This window comes from Pholcus phalangioides, unplaced genomic scaffold (assembly GCF_987345545.1).
Source record: "Pholcus phalangioides strain wild (caught in Gottingen) unplaced genomic scaffold, Ppha-v1.0 ptg000016l_1, whole genome shotgun sequence".
Lineage (NCBI taxonomy): Eukaryota > Metazoa > Arthropoda > Arachnida > Araneae > Pholcidae > Pholcus > Pholcus phalangioides.
In genome coordinates, this window is record NW_028301609.1 from 6,862,385 (window position 1) to 6,887,813 (window position 25,429).

The 25,429-nt window shown below is 36.7% G+C and overlaps 3 protein-coding genes across 3 annotated transcripts; 1 reads left to right on the plus strand and 2 right to left on the minus strand.

Annotated features, from left to right (window-relative positions):
• Positions 1-1,779: 1,779 nt before the first annotated feature.
• On the minus strand, positions 1,780-6,362 carry LOC149074958 (uncharacterized). The gene is made up of 2 exons (XM_089245918.1): positions 6,230-6,362; positions 1,780-2,422 (listed from the first exon to the last, which is right to left on the minus strand). The coding sequence occupies exon 2, from the start codon at positions 2,410-2,412 to the stop codon at positions 2,020-2,022; it is 393 nt and encodes a 130-aa protein (XP_089102044.1). The 5' UTR covers positions 2,413-2,422; positions 6,230-6,362; the 3' UTR covers positions 1,780-2,019.
• Positions 6,363-6,584: 222 nt separating this feature from the next.
• Rpn8 (regulatory particle non-ATPase 8) lies at positions 6,585-20,518 on the plus strand. Its single transcript, XM_089245919.1, has 8 exons — positions 6,585-6,692; positions 9,284-9,478; positions 10,851-10,943; positions 14,612-14,709; positions 14,798-14,878; positions 15,642-15,733; positions 15,819-15,930; positions 20,113-20,518. Exons 2-8 carry the CDS (start codon positions 9,304-9,306, stop codon positions 20,410-20,412), a joined length of 951 nt encoding a protein of 316 aa, XP_089102045.1. The 5' UTR covers positions 6,585-6,692; positions 9,284-9,303; the 3' UTR covers positions 20,413-20,518.
• Positions 20,519-22,449: 1,931 nt separating this feature from the next.
• nero (deoxyhypusine hydroxylase nero) lies at positions 22,450-24,277 on the minus strand. The gene has a single exon (XM_089245920.1). It carries the CDS (start codon positions 24,192-24,194, stop codon positions 23,283-23,285), a length of 912 nt encoding a protein of 303 aa, XP_089102046.1. The 5' UTR covers positions 24,195-24,277; the 3' UTR covers positions 22,450-23,282.
• Between the last annotated feature and the right edge of the window lie 1,152 nt (positions 24,278-25,429).

Below are 25,429 nucleotides of genomic sequence, written 5' to 3' on the forward strand. Positions count from 1 at the left end.
TTGATTGCTGTCTGTAAACAAAATTGGTCGAGTCCCCAATATTCTCTGCAACAAGCCTAGTTGCATTCCCAGATCCCTATTTCTATATTAAGAAGTCATTATCTCTTCAAGTTAACAGACAGCCATACATGCACCTCATCTATATTCCTCTGCAAAACTTCTAAAGCATTGGTGCATTTCAGAATGTTCTTGTTGTGAAGCTTGTTTCTGTGTAATGCTTGTTATAGTGCTTCCATCTGCCTCCTATTTTTTGAACTATAAGTAAAGTGTAATGATTGAAGATTTTATTGTTGTAGGCCTGTTGCTCTTTGTGGCGAGACTTTTTAACGGGGAGATTGGCTTCTTACTTCGAGGTACGAATGCAAGCCACAGAAAACCATGCTCAGTCGACCACCACTGTGTCGACGGTGGGGTTTGAACCTGGGCCCCTCACGATGAGTGTTCGTCACTATGACCATTTGGCCCCCACAGTGGCAGACAGCAATACCGATAGATTGTGACTAATTTGAGGCCTATCAGAGCCTTGAGCCAGGTAACAAGTACTGTTACAAGATCATTCAAGTGACCTGTGGCACAGTTCCAGAGCACTCGAGCGACCTGTGACATGTTCAGATCACTTAAGTGTCCCACAGCATATTTGCAGATCACACTCTGGTGCACGGCTGGATGAATCGCAAAAAAATTAGGTGCCAAAAAAATTTATTACTTCAAAGAAAAAATTCCAAAATATCGTTTCTTTTGACTTTTTCGGAACATAGTAACCCTCTTTCACGTTGGCAATGGCAGATATATATTAATCCAAAGCTTTTACGCTGCTCTCAGCCAGCAAAATTTAGTCACTACACAAAGACAATTTTAGGCACCAACACCAAGTTTTTGGTCACCATGGCGACCGGGAATTTGTCCAGCCCTGCTCAAGTGTTCCATGGCATATTCACCAATCAGTGATGCGACCATATTTGGCGCATTCAAAGATCACTTGAGTAACATGCAGACCAGTTCCAGATCACTCACAGAGCACATTTAAAGATCACTTCAGTGACCCATGGCATGCAGTTCTAGATCACTCGTGGTCCGCGACTGGTTTTCAAATCAGTGAAGTGGTCCACACTCATGCCAAGGCTGGGCCAATACCTTCCATGGTCGGTCGTGGACAAGCAGTGTGGCCGCTCTACCATTGGCAATGATCATTAAATGTTGGAGGACTTGGAAGGCTCATCCAACAATGATTAGCACCTTCCAGCATAAGTGAAAGCACCGCCCGGTCCCCTCATCGGGGCAAAGTCTCAAATTGGCAATGGTCGATAGATCCTGGGCGAGGCACGGTATGAAATGAGCTTCCCGATCTTCCAATCCATCTGTCCACACATTAGTCAAGGAACAGCCACAGCACAAAAAATCCTATAAGCAAATATTTCCCAAGGAATACTGGGCCAGTGTGTAGCCAGCCTGAATCGCTGTAACTTCTTTGCATCAAGGGAAGGCAAATATTTGCAAATGAGTATTGGGTTAGGCCTGACACTTGTGCGGCCCTACCTTGAAGATCGAGCACTCTGTCTTGACCATGCGTTTCTACTTTTGTCTTTACTCCACATTTTCATGTGAGTAACAAATATAGGGGAAAAACCACTTCCTCCCCAACAATATATCAGTTCATTTCTACTATGGGACCAGTTTTTTTTAGTGGGATGAAGAATGGCTCTTAGCCTTAGAGATTTTACTGCATCGAGAGTTTTAAACTGCAGATATCTTAGTGAAAACAAATCAAGAAAACCATTTTGTCATAAAACATGGCATTTAATGATGACATAAATTATGTAATGGTGCAAGAAATAACAAAAACAAAACACTCCACAATTCTTGCAATGTAGTGACTGAACAATTTAACATGATGAATATTTTTTCCCCCCTTACGCTACAAAAAATGAGACTAGGAACACACATGACAAGATGAGAATGATTTCGAGCAGCGCGAATGAATATTTCCTAGTTCTTAATAAAAAAGTTAGGTATCCGCTGCTACCTCTTATTCTTCTTTTCCTGTCCTCTCGCGTCTTTAGTTTTGTGGTGTTTGACTTTGTGCTTCTTATGTGGTTCTGTCGAATGTTTTTTATCTTCGCCCTGAGCTTTTGATATGTATTTCTCATCAGGATGACGTTTTTTCCTGAGATTGTCTTTACGGGAGACAGTGCTGTAGACCACCCGTCTCCTACTCCTGGATGCAGGAGAATGGTCCAGCATCTCAGCTCTGCCAGAATGAAGCATATTCTTCAAGAATCGTTTGTTAGCAACAGGCATTTTTGGCTTAGCCCACCTGTGAGCACCAAACATTTCGGCTCTGACAGACGCTACCTTCACATCCCTCAATAGTTCTTGTTTAGCGATTTTGGCGATTTCTTCCTCAGAAGCCATACCAGTAGCCCTAAGGAGAATAAAATGGGTGTTATCTATCTTACCAAGTAATCAAAATAGTATAAAAAGGATAGACAATGATTTTCAGTGAATTTCTTGATATTTCAATTTTTGTTTAAAAAAAACACGAGTGACTCCAAAATTGCAGTTTTAAGAATGTAAGCACTGCAGTGGCCATGAAATATGTCAAATGTAAGTTATATTTTGAGAGGGAGGGAGAGAATTTGCCACACATAAATAAAGTAATGAAACATTTCTCTCATGTAAATTAGAGTTCAATTTTGAAGTTTTCGGGTTTTTTGACATCATGTCGGCCGAAAAACCCAAAAACTTTAAAAATGAATTCCAATTTACATGATGGCCATGATAGCTTTTTTTTGTTTCATTTCGTTATGTACCACTGAATTTTTTGGCAATAAGTTCAGGAAATTGGAAGGGATAAAAAAAATCACTGGTATAGAGGGTCATTGAACTGATTTTGATTTACAAAAAATTCACAGACGTTACCAGTGAGTGATTGAGCAAAGAACTGAGTCAGTGACTCACTTATAATCTCATCTGCTCACTGACTAACTCATTCAATCACTCGCTTGCTGATCTACTCACTCACTATATATCACTTTTACGAGGAATTCTCATATTTTTTTATCATAGCGCTGAATTGTTGGCGATGAATTTTCCTCACACTCGTTGAACTAAACTAAATATTAAGAAAAGAAATATTCCCATCTGGATATCAATAAATTAAAGTATACAAAGCTACAACAGGCAAATGCCAAAAAAGCAAATATGGATGCCATATTTCTAAAATGCAGCAACCCAATTAAAAGTACAAAACGCTATACTTGTCCCCTTGTCGATTGACTGTGTATTAATAATTCATTGTCCACCCTATGGTCTGTAACATCATGTTGTTAATTTTTAAAATTTCTATCGTGTCCCCCCAAGCACCTCCATTCTTCCAATATAAACGTATTTAAGAAAGAGTCCTCTCATAGCTCAAGCCTTGTATACCAAACAGAGCATGCATAGCTCTTCTGTGCACCCCCCCCCCCCCCCGATCATGTCTATATCAATCTGCAGGTAAGGCCTCCAAACCCTTATAGCATACTCCAGTCCAGGATGAACTGAACTAAACCTTGGAAAAGCGGAAGAATGACTTTAGGGGAATGCGAAGAGCCCTTTTTAGAAATGAAACAGAGCACTGTTTGCTTTTTTGATCACTGCTGAACAGTATTCAGGGAAACTCTAAGCTGCTCTTCAATACAAATATCCAAATCAGAGATCCTAGTTGCACCCAGAATAATAATATCACTCAAATCATAAATGAAATATGGATTGCTCGAACCAAAATGAGCAACCATGCACTTGTCAACACTAAACATCTATTTATTTGCCCATGTTCCAATCCTTGGTCTGAGGCAACTCCCTATCGCTTTGATTCCAAACTAACTCCATTAGCTTCATACATCTGCGAATTTGTTAACAAATGTGATTAACTGTGATAGTGTATTTATCAACCACATTTTGAAGATGTTTTTATGCAAGTTGCTATGGTGATTAAATTGGCCTATTTTCTCCAGGATTTATAATCTTCAACTGATCACTTTGTCTAATTAGTCATGCGAAACAAAACTGCTGGGTAAATCAAATTTTCTCACACTAAGCCTGGGCTTAGTTTGATAACTGACATGACATTACTAGCAGCTGGCAATCATCAGGTGCTATTAGATGAAAGTGACTGCAACAAACAGAAGTAAAAGTGTTGGCACCAGCTTGACTAACTAGTTGGGATTAGTTGTAATCATTATGGATGCATGATAAACGACCAATCCCAGCAAGTCAAACTATATAATCTAAAAAACAAGCATTTTCCCCTATGATTTAGTTGGTCAAGGTGGGTAGCAATAGTTTCAATTCTTCTCTGAAGATGTGATGCCACTCTCTGCTATTCATACGAAGGTTTTAACAGCTGGCTGATGCAATGATGAATTCAGGAAAGAAGATTCATCTGCCTCTACGAAGAATCGAACCCACGTCCTCTTGCATGTATCTCAGATCTTGAGATAAGTCACCATGTGGTGGCAAAAATGTCAGTGTATGCGAGCTATTAACTGAGTTGGGTCTGACTGTTTATGTGTGGTCCTGTTTAGTGCATATAAACCCTAAGGGAAAAAGTTTGTTGTTGCTTCAGTAGCGTAGTGGTCTAGTGTGCTTGTCTAGCATGCAAAAGGACATAGGTTCAATTCCCATAGAGGCAGTTGAATTTTCATTCCTGAATTTATCTTTGCATCAGCCAGCTGTTAAAAGCTTTGTAGTTTTGATTCTGTTCTTTGTTTGACTCGGATCTCTCAAGCTTATACCCATAACCTTGTTATGAACTCATGGGAACGAGCCCCAGACATTTGTCACCATTTCCTTAATATCTATATAAATGTGGGTTTGGGTTCCCCCTCCCTAATATTTCTGATAACTTTATGATCAGGTCCAACTCGTCAAAACACCGACTGCGAGAAGTAGAACCTCAACTCTATCGCTGCCCATGGCTTCAATATAAAATATAAATAAAACAAATTAAGCTGCACTTACAAAGAATCGTGGCTGGTGAGCGTGGAGACTGTTGTAATACAGTCACTGCAAACACTTGAGTTTCCATTATAAATTTCTTACAAGGAAATTTGCTTTGATTACAACAGCTTTGGATTACAAGCACGTTTACTGAACAAATTATGCATGCAAACCAAGGTAGACGACTCTGTATTCTGTACAAATACGGAAGACAGATGGCAGAACCAGCAAAGACAGGAAATGAGCTCAACTCTGGCAACAATACAATACGGTCACATATACACCATGTTCCAGCATCTACCGATTTGTTAGAAATTCAACAGAGGAATGCATATGATCAAGTGGTAGCAGTGCATTCATATACAAAACTTGAGCCATCTATTACATAATCTTTGTATAAACACATTGCATTTACAAACTAGTTAACAGGACTAATTATGCTCACAAAACAAGGTACTCTGTATTCATGCACATGAGGATCCGGGTTCAAATCCCATCACCACCACAATGGTGGTTGGCTGAAGTTGGTTCTCTGTGGTTCCCAACTTCGAGGATGCAAGCTGATCTCCTTGTTGAAAGGTCTCGCTACACTCAGAATTTTTTATATAGATGACACAGCTAAAAATTTATACGCAACACAAAATATGCACTCAGACTGTAAGCGACACATACTCACACTTCCGGTACAACTCAATCGGTAGTAAATAGCCCATGGCAATAGACCAGAGCGGTGCACGGTTTGAAAAAAAGAAATGTATTCATACACATAACTCAAGCCATCTATTACAAAATATCTGAACCACAACCATGTTTACGAAGCAAATATAATGCTCACAAACCAAAGTACTTTGTATTCATACACAAAATTTGAGCCATTCATTCAAAAGATTTAAAAAGAGGCCGTTTACAGAACAAGTGATGCGCTCAAACCAAGGTGCCACTGTATCCATATGTATACAAATGGTGAGCCATCTATTACCTGTTTTTGAGAATTAGAGCATCAATAATTAAGATACATAAATTGAGTATAAACTTAAAGAAAGAGCAAGATTACCTCAGTAATAACACATACCGAGTTAATAAGAATGCCAAAAGCGTGCATTTATGAGCAGACAGCTTTCATACAAGCATTTATCATAAATATTCCAAGAAATCTTATATTAATTGAAAATAAACAAAACAGCAGATGAATTATGACGAATCAGAAACTAACAAAATGATGATATAATTCGAACACGTTTTTACATACCCACCAACGGGAACCGTCACCGCTCAATCAATTCAGGACTTTAAATAATGATAATATCAATAGAGATATTTAAAGATAAAAGGACAAATTTATATTCCAATCAGATGTAAACAAACATTTCCAGCTCTAGTTCGACAAACGAGATGCAGACGAGGGGGAACATTTGAACGACTACTGCCACTGACGATAAAATAATAAAAATTACTAATTTTTTTAAAACTGCAAAAATACATTAAAATAATAAAAATGTATATCAAAAAAGAGAATAAATATTTTCTTTAATAATACTTTTATTCAATTTATTTTTAATTTATCATTTTAGTTTGATCGCAAAAAAACTTTCACAATGACTTGCGCTTATTCTTCCCGAAGTAACCGCAACCGCTAGCGGCTGGTCAAGCAACTTTCAATCAAACAAACATTTGATTTTTAAGGGTTTTTTAAGAAAACTTTCAAGAGTTAGGTAAAGTATACAACTTTAAAAGCCTCTTTGAAGATCAATTTCTAACATTCAAGATTTATTTTATACTCTGGTTTGATCGAAATGTGCATACTGTTATAATCGTATTTGCATACTGTTGGTGCTAGTCAGGAGTGATAAAGCTGATGGAATTCCACATTAACATTTTGCTTTAACGTGAAACATTTTTTAGTTGATCGTTTTTATACTGAGACATTAAAATTTCAGGCTTCCTAAGGGTTTTTATTTCACTAAATGTTGAATCACATCTTTCACAATTGGACATTTAAGAATATATTACATAAATAAAATGAGTGGGGTTCATTTCTTTTAAAAGTATCATAGAAACAGATCTTGTATAATATATTTTCGTGATTTTGTTTCTGCTTAAAATGTTTGTTTACATTTGGAGCGGAATTTATATATACTTAGCCCTTTATCTCTGAAATCTCTCTTGATATTCTAATTTTAAGAGCTGAGTTCATTGGACGGTGACACGCTTTCCCGTTGGTGGGTATATCAAGATGTGGTCAAATTCTATCTTTATTTTGCTTTAGTTTCTGATTCTGTTTCTGTGAAATTAATTGGGTGTTTTGTTTTTGACAGGACTTTTTTCTGAGGAAAAAATACTGCTTGTGTAGAAAAGCTGCCCACATTCAAAGCCTATTACTCAGGGCTGTAACCAGGCTGGGGTAACCGGGGCCTCGAGCCGAATGGGGGGAGGCCCCAAAAAATGTACACGCATTTTGCATAATGACAACCTTTTTGAGAAAGGCCCCCAAAGGAAAAATCTGCCACAAAAGAAGCACATTTCGGCCTTGCCATCGCTTGTGTAGAATGTAAATAGTGGAACCCTCCGCTACTCGTTTTCACAATACCTCCTTCCCCCCTCCCTCACAATAATATTTTCTTAAGTTTTGTTTGGAAATGTTTATATTCTAATGCTAAACTGCTTCCTCTTGATATATTTTTTCCTTGGTCTGCAAATTATCGATACATCGAGGTTTCACTTGCATTTTGAATGTAATACAGTCGAATCCTGTTTTAACGAATACAGTTATAGCGCAAATCTTGTTTTAATGAACACTTTTCTAATCCCCCAAATAAGTTTACATGTGAACAATGCTAGGTAACCTGGAATTCCTTTATAACAAAATTTCGTTTTAACAAAGTGATTTCTCTGGTCTCTTGGCGTTCGTTATATCGGGATTCAACTGTATTCTTGGTTCAGATATACAGTAAAACCTCCCCTGTTAACAGACACCTCATCAAATGTGGTCAACCTTTTTTTAAAGCCAAATAATTTCCCAGTGTATGATAAGAGTATGCATTTCAAAACCCCACATTAACAGTCACTTTTTTTTTTTTTTTTGTGCAAGAAATCTTTTTTAGCCCGTTGGTCTCTTCCATGTAGATGTTGTCTTTGAATGCTGGTAGATATCTGCAAAAGTATTGTAATTTCTAGTATGGGGTTGGGGCTCGCCAAAATGTAAAATTTGGTATACAGCAGGATTTAAGCTATAGTCCGTTTCAGGTTAACTTTGCAGTGAAGAGGAAGCTACGAGGGAACCTCATCACTCGTTGCTATGGCAACAAAAGCCTCTTAACCAATGTATCGATACGCGGCCTCGGTAAGATATGGAAGATTTCTAGGATATCGAGCCAAAATGCCGTGGTTGCTATAGATTTTTGATAATGGTAACCACTATTTTTTTCTAATTTAAAAATTTCAAACGAAGGGGTTCTAAACGATATTTTTTCATTATTTTTTTCAAAATCACTAAAAAAATTGAAATATTCTGTATAAAGGATCATCATAAAAACTCCGATTTACGGGAACTTTATTTTGCGGCGAAGGAGTACACGCTCTACCTTTCTCTCCACTGCAAAGTTAACCTGAAACGGACTATAGATGAAAAATTTCTTAAGCAAAAATGGGGGGAAAGTTTTAGCAAAATGCTACAATGCTGATTTATGGTTGGATGTTTTCTCGTTTTGTTCCTCCTGTATGCAGTTTTGCGAAAGTGGCTACTATATCTTTCGCATTCTAAGATTTTTGCATTTTGCAAAAAATGTGAACGTAGCTTAAACCCCCTGGTATACCTTTCATACCTTGGGCCTTTCATTTAAGGATGCAACTAGATATCTTGTCAACAACCCATATTTATACCAATGCAATACAGTTCAGTAAATTGCTTCATTTGCTCTTCAAAGTAGTAAAACTACTTTTCAAGGTCTTATGATCATGATAAACGTAGTAAAAAAGAAAAGTTAGAAAGGTTTTTTTTTTCTGTCCCACAGGACACGTGAACCAAATTTTTATGCATCCTTTATCAAAATTCTGGGTATTTAATACTCTATAGTGCGTAAGCGGCATCTCTGGTAGTAATTACAGATTTAATCAACTGCTGGGGATTCTTGAAGGTGCATGGAAATCTCCTTAATTTTTGTTTTATAATTGTTGCAGCCATGTAGTTGCCTACTTGTTAATTATAATAATAGTGTTCTTTTTTCTTTAAATGTACAGATGGGAGAGATTGAGTATAGTGCACATTTTAGTTATATTATTTGTTAACATACAGAATTACTTTTAGGTTATTTATTTTGCACAAACATGGCGCCATCAGAACTTCCAGTTTCAAATGTGGTTGTCCACCCACTCGTTCTACTCAGCGTGGTCGATCACTACAACAGGATGGTCAAGATAACAGAGCACAGGAGAGTTGTGGGGATTCTTCTTGGATCATGGAAAGGGAAAGGTGTTCTGGATGTCTCAAACAGTTTCGCTGGTATTCAATTTTTTTATTTCTTTCTTTGGAAATAATTGTTAGAAATGTTTTCTTGCTTGCTTCACACGTGCACATACATGTAAAACAACCAAACGGTAAACTATGATGATAAAATATAACAATGACTTTGAATATTAGATTCAGGTACAATTAGAGCTAATCGGATATTTGATTCTATCTTATTGTTCCAGGGTAATTTTTATTGGTACACAAGGTGAACTGCAAGTAATCTGTCAAACGAAAATGGGTGATAGACGAGCTCAAAAAGTAACACATAAAACACTGTAGTAACCCTGTTCTATCTCTAACCACTTTCAAGTTACAGTGGAGAATGGATTGTGGAAGGAAAATGTGTCAAGTCTCTATAAAAAACACGAATTTGTGCAGTTTTAAAAAACCTACATGCAAAGTTAGCTCATATATTTGGAAAAAATAGGAAAAATCTTATAAGGTGACACCATTTCCATCAGAATATTTGGATTAATGGCACAAGCACAATGCACTACAAGCACTGAAAGATAGACAAAGTTAAAAATCGCATAGTCTCCAAAATTTTTAATCACCGATTCCGCAAACACCCTTCTAGCTACAAAAAGGCAAATTTACCAAAAACGTGTCCATTGCACCATCTTTCCAAAGAGTTTATAATGAACCATATCTGTGTTGGTTCAGGGGAAATTTAGCCTTTTGTTTGCAAAATGACATCAATGAAATTAGCGTTTGTGAAGTAGCAGTAGACATTTCAGTAGATTTTGATGGCAATTCGATTTTGAACTTCGACAGTCTTTCAGCGCTTGCAGTTCACCTTTAATCCTGATGGAAATTGTACCACCTTATAGGATTTTTTTTCTGCTTTCTAAATGTGTGCTTAGTTTGAGCCTAGGTCTCTCTTAGAAACTTCACAAATTCTGGGGTTTCCAGACACTTAACACATTTTTATTCTATAATCGATTACCTTCATAACTCAAAAATGATTAAAGATGGGACAGGGTTGCTGTGGTGTTTTGTCCCACTTGGGCTCTTACTTTCCATCTGGCAGATTATTTGTTCTTCACCCTTGTATAAATGTTTTTTAATTTTATAAATTTGTCTCTGCAATTGCCACATCACGTATGATTGAACCTGTATTTAACTTTTACTGTAAAACTTTGATTATCTGATGTAATTAAGACAAGTGTACGTCAGTGAATCAAAGTTTGCAGATATTAAAATATACATCAGTGTGTTAAAGTCCATTATTATCAACTCTAATCACGAAAGTGAGCTATGGGGGGATTGCTACAGATAAACTTTTTGTCCCTTACTTAATTATTCTTATATTTATTGATGTTAGCAAGTTTTGAATAAGTTTAAATATTTTTTCCCTCTTCAGTTCCTTTTGACGAGGATGAGAAAGATAAGAGTGTATGGTTTCTTGACCATGACTATTTAGAAAATATGTACAGCATGTTCAAGAAAGTTAATGGTATGTATTTTGTATTTCCCGCAATAGTTAGAGGTTTGTAACTTATTATAAGAGGTGATCAGTCAATGTTTTGATAATTCATGTGATAATTAAACTATTAGAACAAAATAAGCACAGGTTGTGAGATCAACTTTTTTAAAATTAATTAATTATTAATTATATTTTAATTTTACTGAAATATAGTATAAATATTAAACTTTTTGTGCATGCCCCCATCCCGCACACCTCTGGTCACAGGGAAGTGGTCTATTTCATTTTTTAGAAATTGTGTTCATTTTCTTGATTTAATCTTCTTTGGTTTTTCAATTTAATGTCATATTTATATTGAGAAAAATTTGTTGAGAGAATGCTGAGACATTTTTAAGGGTTTTTGTCTTCTATTTTACTGATTAGAAATGATTTTTCTTCTCTTGATTATCTACAAAGTAACTCCTCTTCAACCCCTGTTACACCAGACATGACCCAGGATCTGTCCCTTCCGGGATGTAATCCTTTTACCCGTGTGGGTTGAACTAACCCCTGGGAATACATATCACCCTTGACTGATCAACGTTAATTTTTGAGTTATTACAACAGATATTCAAGGTAATTGTTTCAAAGAAAAATACTGTTTTTCGATATTTAGATCACAACAGAAAATTGAGCGAGCATGATTATGCTTCAATTTTTCCTGGAAGGCAAGTCTAATGATTTATATACTATTGGTACATGTGATTCTCATATCCTGATCTGCTCTCGTTTTGCATGGTTTCAAAAAAGCATGACCGTAAAAATAATGGGGGAAAAAAATTGCATAAGTAGATATTGTAATGACTTCGCAAATGATGAGGAGGGTAAACAATCAAAATTTATTTCAACATCCACAAGCCTTTGGAAAGGACAAAACTTTCTCTAACCTACTTAGAAAACCATACTGAATCCATACTCGTGGATGGGAAAACTTGTTTCTTCCATATTTTTGAAGATCATGGCATTCAACCAATCTCTGCTACACAGATGTAAGACCTGAATCTGGGCCTGTGAGAACCACACTCTTTTATCTTTTATTTGAAAATTTGTTACGTAAAATTTTGTAATGAGCGCGGCAGTCTCTCTCTCTCTCTCTCTCTCTCTCTATATATATATATATATATATATATATATATATTACACCAAAGCCTGAATCAGCCAAGAGTTTTGGCTAAATTTACGATTTTCAGAAATGATTTGGACTTTGGCTGGTCAATTCGCGAAGTGGCCAAAGATCAATGTGCTGATGTAACACGGTCTGGTAGGTGCCAAATCCATTTTTTTTCATTGCCAATGTGTAATACATGGCTATATATAGTAGTTGTTTCGGATCAGCTCCATGTGATGAGAAAAAAAATAGAAATTTTAGAGAACAATGTGATGTATAAAAATAATATATAGTTTTTCTGTCATATTTTGAAGGGGGGGGGAAATAAGATAATTGCACACATCTTGACTGCGATTTAATGGGTTGCTATACTTAATGTGGACATAATTATCATGGAAAAATGCTCTATATTGGCGATGAACCCGAATGATTTTATGAATTTCAGTCTCTTGACATTCCATTTCATACAGGTTTAACTGTATATGATTTATTTTCTTATTGTGACATGGCCAATTTTTCTTTCCCAGCGGTTGGATGTTTGTATGACAAGTTGCTTCTTTTCCCATGTTCTTTGTCAGAGAAGCTGAAGTATGGTGAATAGGACTGGGCAATATTGAAAACTTTACATCATGATACCTTACATCAGTATATAATGATATATTGATATGCAGGGCTCGCATTCAAAGAATTAGTAAAAGTAGGATATGGGGGGGGGGGGTACCCCTGAGACAATTAGAATTTTTTTAAATTATATATATTGTTCTTTTCATAGCGCTATTTCAGTGTCCTATAAGATTAACTCTAGCCAAAGCAAATTGACTTATCAATAAAAACAATTTTTGGCCAAAACAGCATACTAGTAACCACAGATAATTCTTTTCTCTCCCCCTAGTGATATTAACCCTTTGCACTCTAGGCCTTTTTCGCTCTGGAGACCAACAACTCGAGACGATTTTCCTCATATTTGGTGAATTTCTTACAGCTAACTTAAGTTGATTTCACACACAATTCAATGTTCAAAACGTTTATATTTTAACATTTTATATATCTTTATACTTCAAATAAATAAATAAATAACTTAAAGGTAATGGTTCTTTTATGTCTGAAGATACTTGCGGTCCTGTGGATCTTTCGCCGTATACAAACAGTATTCTTTCAATATTTTTTCAGATTCTGTGCATATTATCCATTCTGAATTTTGTCTCTTCTGCAGAATTACTGTTGCTTTCACACATCCACTATTTATTACCCTGATTTTTCACCTTACACCTCTTACTTTATCACTATCTTCATCACTGCTTTCCTCCTTTCTATCGTCAAGTAGTCTATGCATAGACGTAATTTTCTTCATCAACGAAAAATCAAACTCATCTTCACTCGAACTAAGTCCTCCATCATATTGCATGCTTATTGGTCTCCATAACTTTGAAAATAATATTATTGCCAAGACACATATATAACAATAAATCTAAAAAAATGTGTTTAAGATTAAAGATTGGCAGTTTTATATGCATGTATTGTTGAATACACTCATGAAGCGATATTGCCCAAACCAAGCCTAAATAAACATTGTTACCGCTCGAATTATTGTTTCAAACCACGTGGTGATCAAGAGTCACCTCTCGAGTTACAGCATCAAATCAAGTGGTGACCAAGAGTAGCCTCTTGAGTGCAAAGGGCTAAACATCGCGTGAGCATACTCTTTATATCTGTATTGTCATTTCAATTCTGATGTTACATAGGATTCCACCAATGTTAAAAATTGGGCAAGCACATTCGCTTAATCGACATTGCGATGCTAGACATCGGAATTAACAATATATCACCACATTCAAAATCATGAAATCTGGATATCGATGTGGGCCTTACATCAGTGATTTGTTATAAATTGATACGTCGCCCAGTACTAATGGTGAATGTTTTTTTTCTTCTCTTTCATACTTTGGTAGGAGAGTTTTGCTTTTAGTTTATGCTGGCATTGAATGTTTGCAATCAGGAACGGCTTGAGACAAAATTATCACCCATGCGAAACATAATTTCGGCTCTCTTCCTCTGTATAAGCTGTACCAGTAAAATAACCTCAAAATTTTGTTGTATTCCCAGCTGAAGAAATACATTAAAAAATAGAAGATATTTTTCTCTTTGAATCAGTCAATCCAGCATATTTATAGGTTCAGTTTTACAGAAAAGACTTTTTTAAATCTTTTCTGCAATTATTTTTTCTCTGATTTGTCACCTCTCCTGTAGTTTTACAAGAGCTGTCCCTGTATGTAATGATGAATAAATACATTTAAAATTATCCCCAACAATATATTTTTTCAAATCCAGGTATGATAATCTGAAATGTCATTTAGTGTCATCTAATGCATTTATGTTATAATGCCTACTCATCTATAACATTGTGTGGCTTCTACAAAAATATCAAAACTGCATTGACCGGTTATTTCTATTATCTTTAAAATTTTAGTGTTTAATTCAAAACTATTCAAATTTCATACTCTTGGTTTACCCGGTAGAATTCTCATCATTGCTTTTTTTCTTTTCCCCATAGCAAGAGAAAGAATTGTAGGCTGGTATCATACTGGGCCTAAGCTCAACCAAAATGACATAGCAGTCAACGAGCTCATTAGAAAATACTGTCCGAACTCTGTAAGTGTATAAACATGCTTATGGGAATCTTTTGCTAATGTTAAACTTGCCTTAAAATTAAATATTATTTGTATTATTATTTTTCCAGGTTCTTGTTATTATTGGAGCTCAGCCAAAAGATCTTGGTTTGCCTACTGAGGCTTATATTGCTGTTGAGGAAGTGCATGATGTAAGTAATAGTTTTTCTCTTTTCTATTCTATAGCTGGTGCAAAATTTCTGAGTACTTATTGCTACAAAAAAAATGGTCTTAGTCATGGGGTACACAACCTCCAGCCTACAAAGGGGGTTCAATCCGGCCCCTGTGGAAGGTGTTTATAAAAAAAAAAAAAAAATGTCAATTCACATGACACGATAAGTTATGGTTTGCTGGTGGTTTTGCACTCCTTTCTTACTGTACGAGTATCAAAAGAGTTTCAATGAAGAGAAATGGTATTTCACATCAAATGAAGAAAAACGCATTGGGTCACAGGCACCATGGCTGTGTTAGCCAGGCTATTGTTTTCAGTAGTTCTAGCTTGGAGATTAACAAACAAAGACCAACCTGTTCACCACAGTAAGGCATAACTTGCCCTTGGTTCGTTGAGGTTGAAATCTTCTACTTAACTGCATGTATGCCTCGTAAACATTCCTCTTGGATTAATTTCTAATAAATTGGTACACATGCCAGAAGCATGTGTTCTAATGTTATTCCACCCACATGGGTAAAGGACTTGCATCCCAAAAGGGACAGAGCCCAGGTCGTGTCTGGTTTGACAGAGCATGTGTTCTGAGCATATGTGTGTTCTTAACGTAATTCATGTTGTGAGTTATGCCTGTTTTGTGTTCTATTGGTGGTAATCTTTTTAATTCTCATCATTGAATTAATTTTGGTTCATTCAAGATGATCCTGTGATTCATATGATGATTATTGATATTATTTTTTCTTCTGCAGGATGGAACTCCTACAACAAAAACATTTGAACATGTTCCCAGTGAAATTGGTGCAGAAGAGGCTGAAGAAGTTGGAGTCGAGCATTTGCTCAGGTAACTTTCAAAGTTTTTTCCCTCTCCCCAGTTTTAATATCTTCATAAATCAAAGATAACTAAATAGATTGTTTAATTAATATAGAGACATCAAGGATACCACTCTTGGTACATTATCTCAGAGGATCACGAACCAGCTCCGTGGATTGAAAGGATTGAACTCACAAATAAGTGACATCAGGAATTATCTAGATCAGGTAAGTCCGATTTAAAATAAAAAAGAAATTCATTCATTTCTTGTGCTTATTCCATATCATAAACAATGGTTTATGCATAATGTATGTTTGTTGTTTAATTATCTGTATGTGTATGTTTGTTATTTAATTATCTGTATGTGTATGTTTGTTATTTAATTATCTGTATGTGTATGGTTGTTATTTAATTATTCAATATCAAGTGACTGAGGTCAAAATTTATGTGCATGAAATATCAGATTTGGTAGTGAAAATTTGCAAAACAGTGACTCTTATGGAGACTGACATTTTAGAAGAAGCTGTTCATAGTTCTTATTGTTGGAAATTTTCCCCTTACCAAAAAATGGACCACATGCTCAAAAAAGTGATGGTTGGTGAGCAGCTGTGTGATAATTTGGGCATCATACTGGATTCTCATCTTGAGGATCCCAGTTCGAACCTTGATGGTGGCACCATGGTTGTCGGCTGAAGGTGGTTTTCTAACTTGAGGTATGAATGCAAGCCGGCCCTCCATTTGAAAAAGTCTCCCCATAGAGAGCAGGCAGTTGTCAACACAGTACTCACGTGGCATGAAAAATCCAGGCATTAGTAATTTTAACTTTAAAATATAGAATTCAGATGGCATCACCAGCATCAAACAAGCAGAACTCTGACAATACAAATATGTTAGGGCTATGCATGTAACTGATTCGTTTTAAATTTCTTGCAGGAATGTTTATGAAGTGCATACTCGGTTTAGTAGTAGTAGTTGGTGCGAAGTGTAGACTTATGTTTCTCAAGTAAATGCTTATAGAGGACCTTCCCTTGCGCTGTGTCAAATTCACTCATTATGTTTTCATTTTTGCATTGTTTCAAAACATACCCTTTAGCAGCCCACAGCAGGCATAGAAGACGTTAATCTGTACCTTTAGCGACCTTTTATAGACTACCTTTTGCAACCCACAGGTTTAGAATGTAGGCTATATATTTATGGGGAGGGGATGAGAAAGAGTAGTCTGTAATAATATTAAAACTGCAATTTTTCTAATGTTTTTGACTGATCATGAACCAGTGAAACTTATTCACCAATCTGCGGTGCTTAACTCATAATTTTCAGTGTATTCAAAATAGTTCTGTGTAACATTTCCCTGTAGCGTGAGTCGATTTCCCGTTAAAAAGTCTCTCCACAGAGAGCATCAAGCCTACAACGATACAAATACACTGCTGGCTACCCAAATTGCAACACCAAGAAAGACAAGAGATATCGCAACAATATTTATTTTGTAGATAACATGTTGACCAAGCATCAAATGATTAAATTTATAGACTTCTGTGAAGTGTGGTTCCTGCCAAAATCAGTAGCCAGAGTAGCCGCCATTGTTGGAGATCACCGCTGCCACACGCCTCGGCATTGATTCAAAGAGACTTTGGATGTGTTCTTGGGGTACAGCAGACCAAGCAGCTTCCACGCGTTGCCAAAGTTGATCTGGTGTGGCAGCTGGGGATGCAATCTGGGTCAATCGTTGAGCAACCATGGACCACATGTTTTCTATCGGCGTAAGATCCGGAGAGCGAGCTGGCCAGGAAAGCAATTCAATCTGGCGATTGACGAAGAACCTTTGGACAATGCGTGCCACGTGTGGTCGCGCATTATCCTGTTGAAATATGGCTGTGGGCAAGCCCTGAAGGTAAGGAAGGACAACTGGCTCCAACACCTCGGAGATGTAGCGCTGGCTTTTTAAAGTACCGGCAATGCATACTAGAGGAGTGCGAGAATGATATCCAATACCGCCCCATACCATAATACCCGGTGCAGGACCAGTGTGGCGGTGCATAATGCAGCTGTTCAGCATCCTCTCTCCACGGTGTCTCCAGACTCGAATCCGACCATCGTGGTGTTGCAGACAGAAGCGTGACTCGTCAGTAAAGACAATTTCATTCCATTGTGCCGTCCACATCCTTCTTTCATCGCACCATTGGTGGCGGAGACGTCTGTGGTTCTGCGTCAAGGGTAGACGAAGCAATGGACGTCTTGCGGACAGACCACTCTGCTGTAAACGGCGTCGAATGGTACGCGCAGACACTGGATGATGCGGTACAGACTGAATGTGCTGTGCTATGGTTCGTGATGTGGCTGAGCGATCCGTCACTGCCATATGCACAATACGCCTGTCATCACGTGAAGTGGCGCACTGAGGTGGATGCGATCTAACACGTCAGTCCGTCGTACCCTCCTGCATCCAACGATCACATATCCGCATTACAGTTGTTTGGTTTCGTCCAACACGACTACCGATTTCCCTGAAAGATAATCCACAATCTCGGTAGGCCACTATCCTTCCTCTGTCGAACTCGGATACTTGATCAAAAGATGATCGCTGTTTTCTACGAGGCATAATTGATTGTTTTTTTGAAAAAATCACAAGAAAAACACAATTGCCGTACTTCAAATCGAAGAAATCTCCAAGACTTAAATAGTGCTTTGAAGTGGCGCCACAGGCGCGCGTGATGTGCGTCTGCGCTGAAATTCTAATCATTTGCATATCTCACCTCCGCTAATGCATGTTGTAAATTTCATATTATTTGCATGCTTCCTTCAGGGTGTTGCATTTACGGTGGCCAGCAGTGTATTTCATATTACACTTCATTCACAATTCGAAAAATGGATTGTAGCACTGAAAAACTCACGAGACATCAGATGCCCATTCAGACTGTTAGATATACATGCACACTTCCGGAACAACTCATTCATTAGTAAATTGCTGATGGCTATAGAGTGGAGTTACGCTTGGTTTGAAAGAAAGAAAAAATTTCTCTATTTTTTTCAAGAAGACATAGTGGTTAATACCAGCTGTACATCCATACAGTAACCATTACTTTCTTTGAACTGTGTAATACAATGGTTTCTTGTGCAATCTGACACTAATCTGCTACTGAATTGCAGGACCATATTTTTAAGTATTAGCCCTATCGAATGATTTCATATTCCGATTAAGCAATTTCGCATAGAAAATTTCAGGTGCCGATAATTTTTAGTCACCATGGCCACCTAGGATTTATCAAGCTCTGATTAGGAATACTTTTCAATGAGCCAAGGATTTTCCATTGAGATAAGTAGGCCCATAGTTAAATCAAATGTTTTAAGAAAATCTACTTACAATCTGCAAATGGAAAGTTTGCTGTTTAATCCTTAACTGGCGTTGTGGGGTGCAAGTATTAATGCATTTTAAAAATCAACAAAAGAAATTTTCATAAAAGCAATGGGTTTTTTTACATGCCTTCATTCATCCGTCAATTAGTTCACTAAATAATTTTTAAAATTTCTTTAATTATTTTCCCAAAATTTTTCTTTTATTAGGACACACAAAAAAAAATAGAGGGATACATGACGTGTGTGCATTTTTTTAAATTATATATAAAAAATTTTGAGCGCGATTTTCATGATTGAAAACTGAACAGATATGATTGAAGTATATTCAGAAAATATAATTTATAAATTAAAATGTTTACTATATTTTCACGTGCACCAAAATTAGTCGTATTCTAAGTCGGAAACACAGTACTTGCAAACAACACCATGACATGCTGATCATCACACAGATCTTGCGTAGAATTTACTAACACTATCCTCATGCTCACCTCGGACATCCAATGTTTTGCCATTAATTTGAAACCGTTATCAAGAAAACTGACGCTCTTCTGAGATGGCATTTCAATCTCAACACTACGGCCATGATACAATGCCTTTCGCAAATGGTCAGGTGGGGTCATTTTGACCCAACGGAAACTTTGATGAATGAAATAACGGAAAGAAAAAATAGAAGAACCTTTAAATTTGTCAAGAACATATAAACAACCTGCTTGAAAGGTAATGATAACAGGATGCATTTATTTCTCAGAGTGGGGAATGGCATGTTGAGCAATGCATGGGGTGAAAATTACCCCACCACAGCAGTTGAGGGTTAGAGAAAAAAATATTGTCGTATAAATTTGCAGTAAGATAAATATTTTGCATATGTAAATTTCATTTACAATAATGAAATCTTAAGGAATAGAAGGGTTTTGTCACGTTTTTCTTCAGAAAAAATTTTGATTTTTCTACTTGCATCTTAATAAAAAAAACTATTGTAAAAATATTTATATTCCAACCTCTCAGCAACTGCATAAATACACGCTGTCATCATTTGTTTTTTTTCTAACTTTCAGGTCATTTCTGGAACCCTTCCTATCAATCACACCATTATCTACCAACTCCAAGATATCTTCAATTTACTGCCAGATGCCACTGTCCCAGAATTTGTAAAATCACTCTACATAAAGACTAACGATCAGATGTTGGTCGTGTACCTGGCATCTTTAGCAAGGTCAGTGATTGCTCTTCACAATCTCATAAGTAACAAGATCACAAATCGTGATGCTGAAAAGAAGGAAGGCATAAAGAAGGAGGACGTCAAGAAAGTGGACGAAAAAACAGATGACAAGAAAAAAGAAGTTAAAAGTAGTTAGTTCCCTTCACACTTTATAGACTAACCCCTTTTCCCCCTTTCATTCACTGATGTTTGTGTTGCTTTTGAGAAGTGCATTCTTGGAAATAAAAATTTTTTAATGATGATTTTTTTATTTTTCAAATGAAGGAAAAAAAATCATTTAATCTAGTTATATATTCATAAAATTTTGTGTAATGTCTCGACCAGATCTTTCGTTTGAATTCTTTTTCATAAGTAGTAAGGAAAACTCTAACAGACCAGCTTAAAATAGTGATTAAATTATTGTCTTGATTCTATATTTAGTTTGCAAGCTTCTGCCACTAAATAGTTAATGAATTGGGGAAAAAAATTAACTTGAAAGATAGCATCTGTGATGCTTCAAATTTTTTGTCCATAGGACCGTCTCTGCTACAGTTTAATTAAGAAGTACACTTTTTCAATTATAAAAGTTCTCAAACGACAAGTGGTTTCTTGAAATGCCATGATTTTTTATGTGCTAAAGCACCCAATTAGCGAAATACAGATCATGCCCAAAAAGCCATTTGCAAAAACTCCATATTTTCAAATGCAATATTTATCAAGAAATTTTACTTTGAATTTTCCAGCATTTATCACCAATGATTGAGGGTGTAGTTCCCAAATTGTAAAAATGAGCACTAAATTCAGAGTGTAGAAAAAATGTAATTTCGAGTAAAACTGTTTCACTCTTCAATAATTTTAATAAAGCCTTTCCAGTTAAGTTGTTTTGCAATGAAACTCTCATGTAACCAGTAGTCAGGTGCAGGTCCACGGTGATGTGTTAGGAGGGGGTAATTTGTTGTGTAGGTTTGTAGGATCGGCCCATGTTTTACAAAACAGATTTTTTCCTATATTATCCGGCTGTTTGGAGGGGGGCTATCACGTTCCCCCTCTGGATTTGTTCTTGCCAGTGGCTTAAAATTAGAATCAAATTACATGAATCGTTGCTGATTCCAACTGCCAGAGAGAGATTTTTATGTTTGGTTTTTTTATTTCATTTCACTTCTTCGTCCCTGAAACGAACTATTTTATTACAAATTTGTTTTGCAGGAGTATTGTTGAAAAGTCTCTGAAGCTGCAAGCGATGAAAAGTATTTATCTTTTAAATGTGCAATAAAATAACTGATAGTTCAGGACATTTCATTTGTGTACAGTCCCTAAAAATGTAGATTCTCAAGCTAGAAACATGCCAACAAGTCAAAACATAATTTTTCAGCTTCAGTTAAAAACATGGATTTTTTTTGACATGACTTTTTGGAGTATGATTTACATTTCATTAACTAGAAGTCTTGGCAGACACGGACCAGCGTTTGCCAATACGCATTAAAATTCAATTTTACTCTAAATTTCAGGTATTTTTTTTAATAGAGTTAATTTTACAAAAAAAAAAAAAATTATCAAATATCTCTTAAAATTTTAGAGAGGATTGAAATTGCTCTTCAAAATTATATTTTTTGTCAACACTGACTATGAAAGTTCATTTTAAATTATTCATACGACCATTTAAAAAAATTGCATTCTAAGAAACTGCATGTGATTCAAAAACTTATTGCAATTGGAAATATATTTCTAAAGTCAACAGCATCAGAGATAGTTCTATAGACAAACGATTTGAAACACCATGTGTAACACATGTTTGCATTATTCTGGCAATGAGCTCTTGGCTGATTGGAAATGTTCTATGGCAACAATTCTTGTAATGGTGATGTAGATACTTAAAAATTCTTCCCAAGATTGTTCTGCGACATGCCATAGTTTCTTGTACATTCGACTTTGGGGAACCAGAAGTGCAAATAGAACGACACATGCAGTCCAGAAGCATTGATACAAAAGAATTGCGCTAGATGTGGGGTTACCATTTAAATACCTCCCACCCTGTTCTGATACGAGTAGATTTTGGCTACTCATATATGAATCTTACAAAACACAAAAATATGTAATTTGAGTTTAATTGTAACTGGTTATGAACAAGCTGTTTTTTACTCACTGTAATGAAACAAACTTGTGAGAAATTCATAACTATATCATAACCGTTACATATATTAACAGGCTGGTTGTTGATTTATTCATCTTGCTTTGATATACAATTGAACAGCACAACAAACTTCAACAATAATAAACTAAGCATCAACAAGCTTAACCCTAGAATACTAACTCCACATCTCAGAAACATAGTCGGTAACATGTAGTTTTTTAATTAATATTCTAGGATTAATCATTAACTAAGCAATGAAATATCTGAAATGCTGGTTTTTGAGTTTATTTCTAATGTTAACAGAATTTTAAATGATACCTGTTAGGTAAATATACAGTGCAATTTAATTGTAAAAGACAATGTGTATAGTCCCCTAAGCAAGAGATGAGAGGGCTACGCGCGTCTCATCTAACAATTTTCTTTCCAAAAAGGAGAGGACAATTGTGAAAGCTCAGGTGCTAACGAGCGATATTTTCAATATCCAATCAAATTTCTTGAAAGAATAGAATTTGATTGGATATTTAATTTGCCTTTGCATAACCATCTCTTCTCGTGGTTAGATGACTGAAATATAAACTAGTTTCATTCATTTATACAAGCTGTGTACTAGTTAGACATTTCCAAAGATTACACAGTGGCAAAAAAGAAATCTTGAAGCTCATAATTTCCCAAATATAAGTAATGCTATGAACACACTTGAAGCTTTTTTTTTTTTTAAACCTGTGTATCTTATAAAGTTCTCGCAGATCTTCACTTTTAAGGCCCATAGGCCTATATCTCCATTAATTCATTTCTTCCCCCTCAAAAAAAAAAATTATACATTTAACATCTAGCTCTGTGCTGCACATTATAAAAAAATTGTAATATAAATTTATATTTATTGATCTTTAACAAGCTTATGTAGTTGCCCTCATTAACCCATCTGCATATTGAAACTCTGTGCTATTCTCATACTCGCACATGTCCAATGCCACCTCAACACTTTCTCGGACGACCCTTTTTTCATCTGACAAAAATCTATTTAGGATCTTCTCGCAGTTCTTACTAGCAATTGAGCCGAGAGCTTCGGCACATTCATGCCTGACCATCTCGTTCTCATTCATATCATTCAGCGATTCGGTCAACTGTTCTTCGCAAGCGTCACTCTGTATCTGACCTAGGACGAAAGCGATTTCGTGTCGGAAAAGAGCACTTTTACACTTGAGACCCTTCGCCAGAGCACAAACAGCTTCTGTGGTTTTCAAATTCCTAAGGCTGAACATTGCTCTGTATCTATGGAATAGTTCCAAAGATTCATCGAGGAGTATTTCTTCTATCTGCTGCGTCGACATGTCTTCTTCGAGAGGCGGCGCTGGATCCTCAGATAGGAATGGATTAGGAGGAGGAAGAAACGAGTTACTTTGAGAGAGTCGGATCTTTTCTATGGCCAACTGGCATGTCTCAGCTACTTCTTTCACGGGGTCATTGGAGAATTGCTCCAACAGAGTCACGATGGATGGCAAACCTATAGCTCCAAGAGCTTCCGCAGCCTCATGCCTAACAATAGGTTCCCTCGTAGGATCCTTTAAGATACTTTCCAGAACTGGAATGGCCGATGGATCTTTCATTTGTCCCAAGCAATAGGCGCATTCGTGCTTGAGCAACGCCGAGGGTGAATTAAAACATTTCTCTATCCACCTAATGCTTTGAGGTCCTTTTATGTTACGCAACGTAAATAGAGCTCTGAATCTTTCTTTCATGGGTCTGTCCTCATTGTTAAGGACCTTACCAATGTTATCGATTATTTCCTTTTCTTTCACGCAATTCATGACTAATGAAACTAATTTTTTTAGACCAAGAATTTCATAAACAGTTGCTGGATGAGGAAAAGCGTGCGCCCAAAAGTTCAGTTCGTTAACCAAACAAGACGGAGGTCTACGAAAACGAGGGAATGTAAAATGGGTATTTCAAAAAAGGTCTCGCTACTCCAAAAAATGCGTTCCAATTCAGTAGAGATTTGTGCTAGCACTTTTTTTTCCTGCAATAATTGGAAATTTTAAATTTTTAAAACCGACAATTGGACCTTTTTTTTTTTCACCCCGGATGACGGTCCTTATTTTTTAGAGGGAATATGGTCATTGGAATTGTCTCGTGCTGCCATCTTTCAAATTCGAAGTGTATAGCGACAAATGATCGATGAAAGTTTCAATTCGCGGGTTTTTGAGTTCGATTCCCAGACAATCAACGATATCAGAAGCGACACATTATTTTCTCAATTTATGAAACCTGCACAAAACGCCATGGCTTGACGCAATTACTCTTCAGCAGGTGGCTATAGGTGGAGGGGTATGTCGTAGTCATCAGCGGGGGACCCTATCTAACCGACGAAGGTTCTCGGGAGTGGGGGCGGTCTTTACATTTTCGTTCTTCGCAAGGGTTTTTCTTTGTTTTTTTACTGCAAAAATACAACACACTCTCAGTTCAACCCAACCCCCCCCCCCCCACTTCCCGAGTGTGAAGGGTCGCTATCAGGGACGTGGCTGGCGTCACAATGCTCATGAATCCTTAAAGCCGGGTTTTCCTAGGAGTAGGTTTTCTTGCGGCGTGAAAACGCTGCTTGATTAAAAAAACCTGAATTTCAGGGTTTCAACCAATCCCTTCCTTCACGCTGCATACGGCGCAGAAATTCTACTCCTCAGAAAATCCGGCTTTAACAACCGTCTTCAGCGACAGGGTTTAATCGCAATCGCAGGTTAAAGGATTAGAGATCCACCCGGATAGGTTGAAATCCCGAATTTAACCATTCCGTTTCGATCTCTAAGGAGACGTCTACATATGTTTATTTACTTCAATAAATAAATACACCGGACTAATGCATTTTTTCCTTTTTTTTCACCCCTGGCAAGACGGCGCTGCAGCCTTCGCTATACGGAATTCAAGAGGGGCAACTCAATTTTCTATCATTTACTGACAATCCGTGGGTCCTCCAATGTTTGGTGCTAGGCTGGTGCGTTTTTCTTAGCACTCAATGAATTATTTCGTGACATCCGTACGGCGAGGGGGT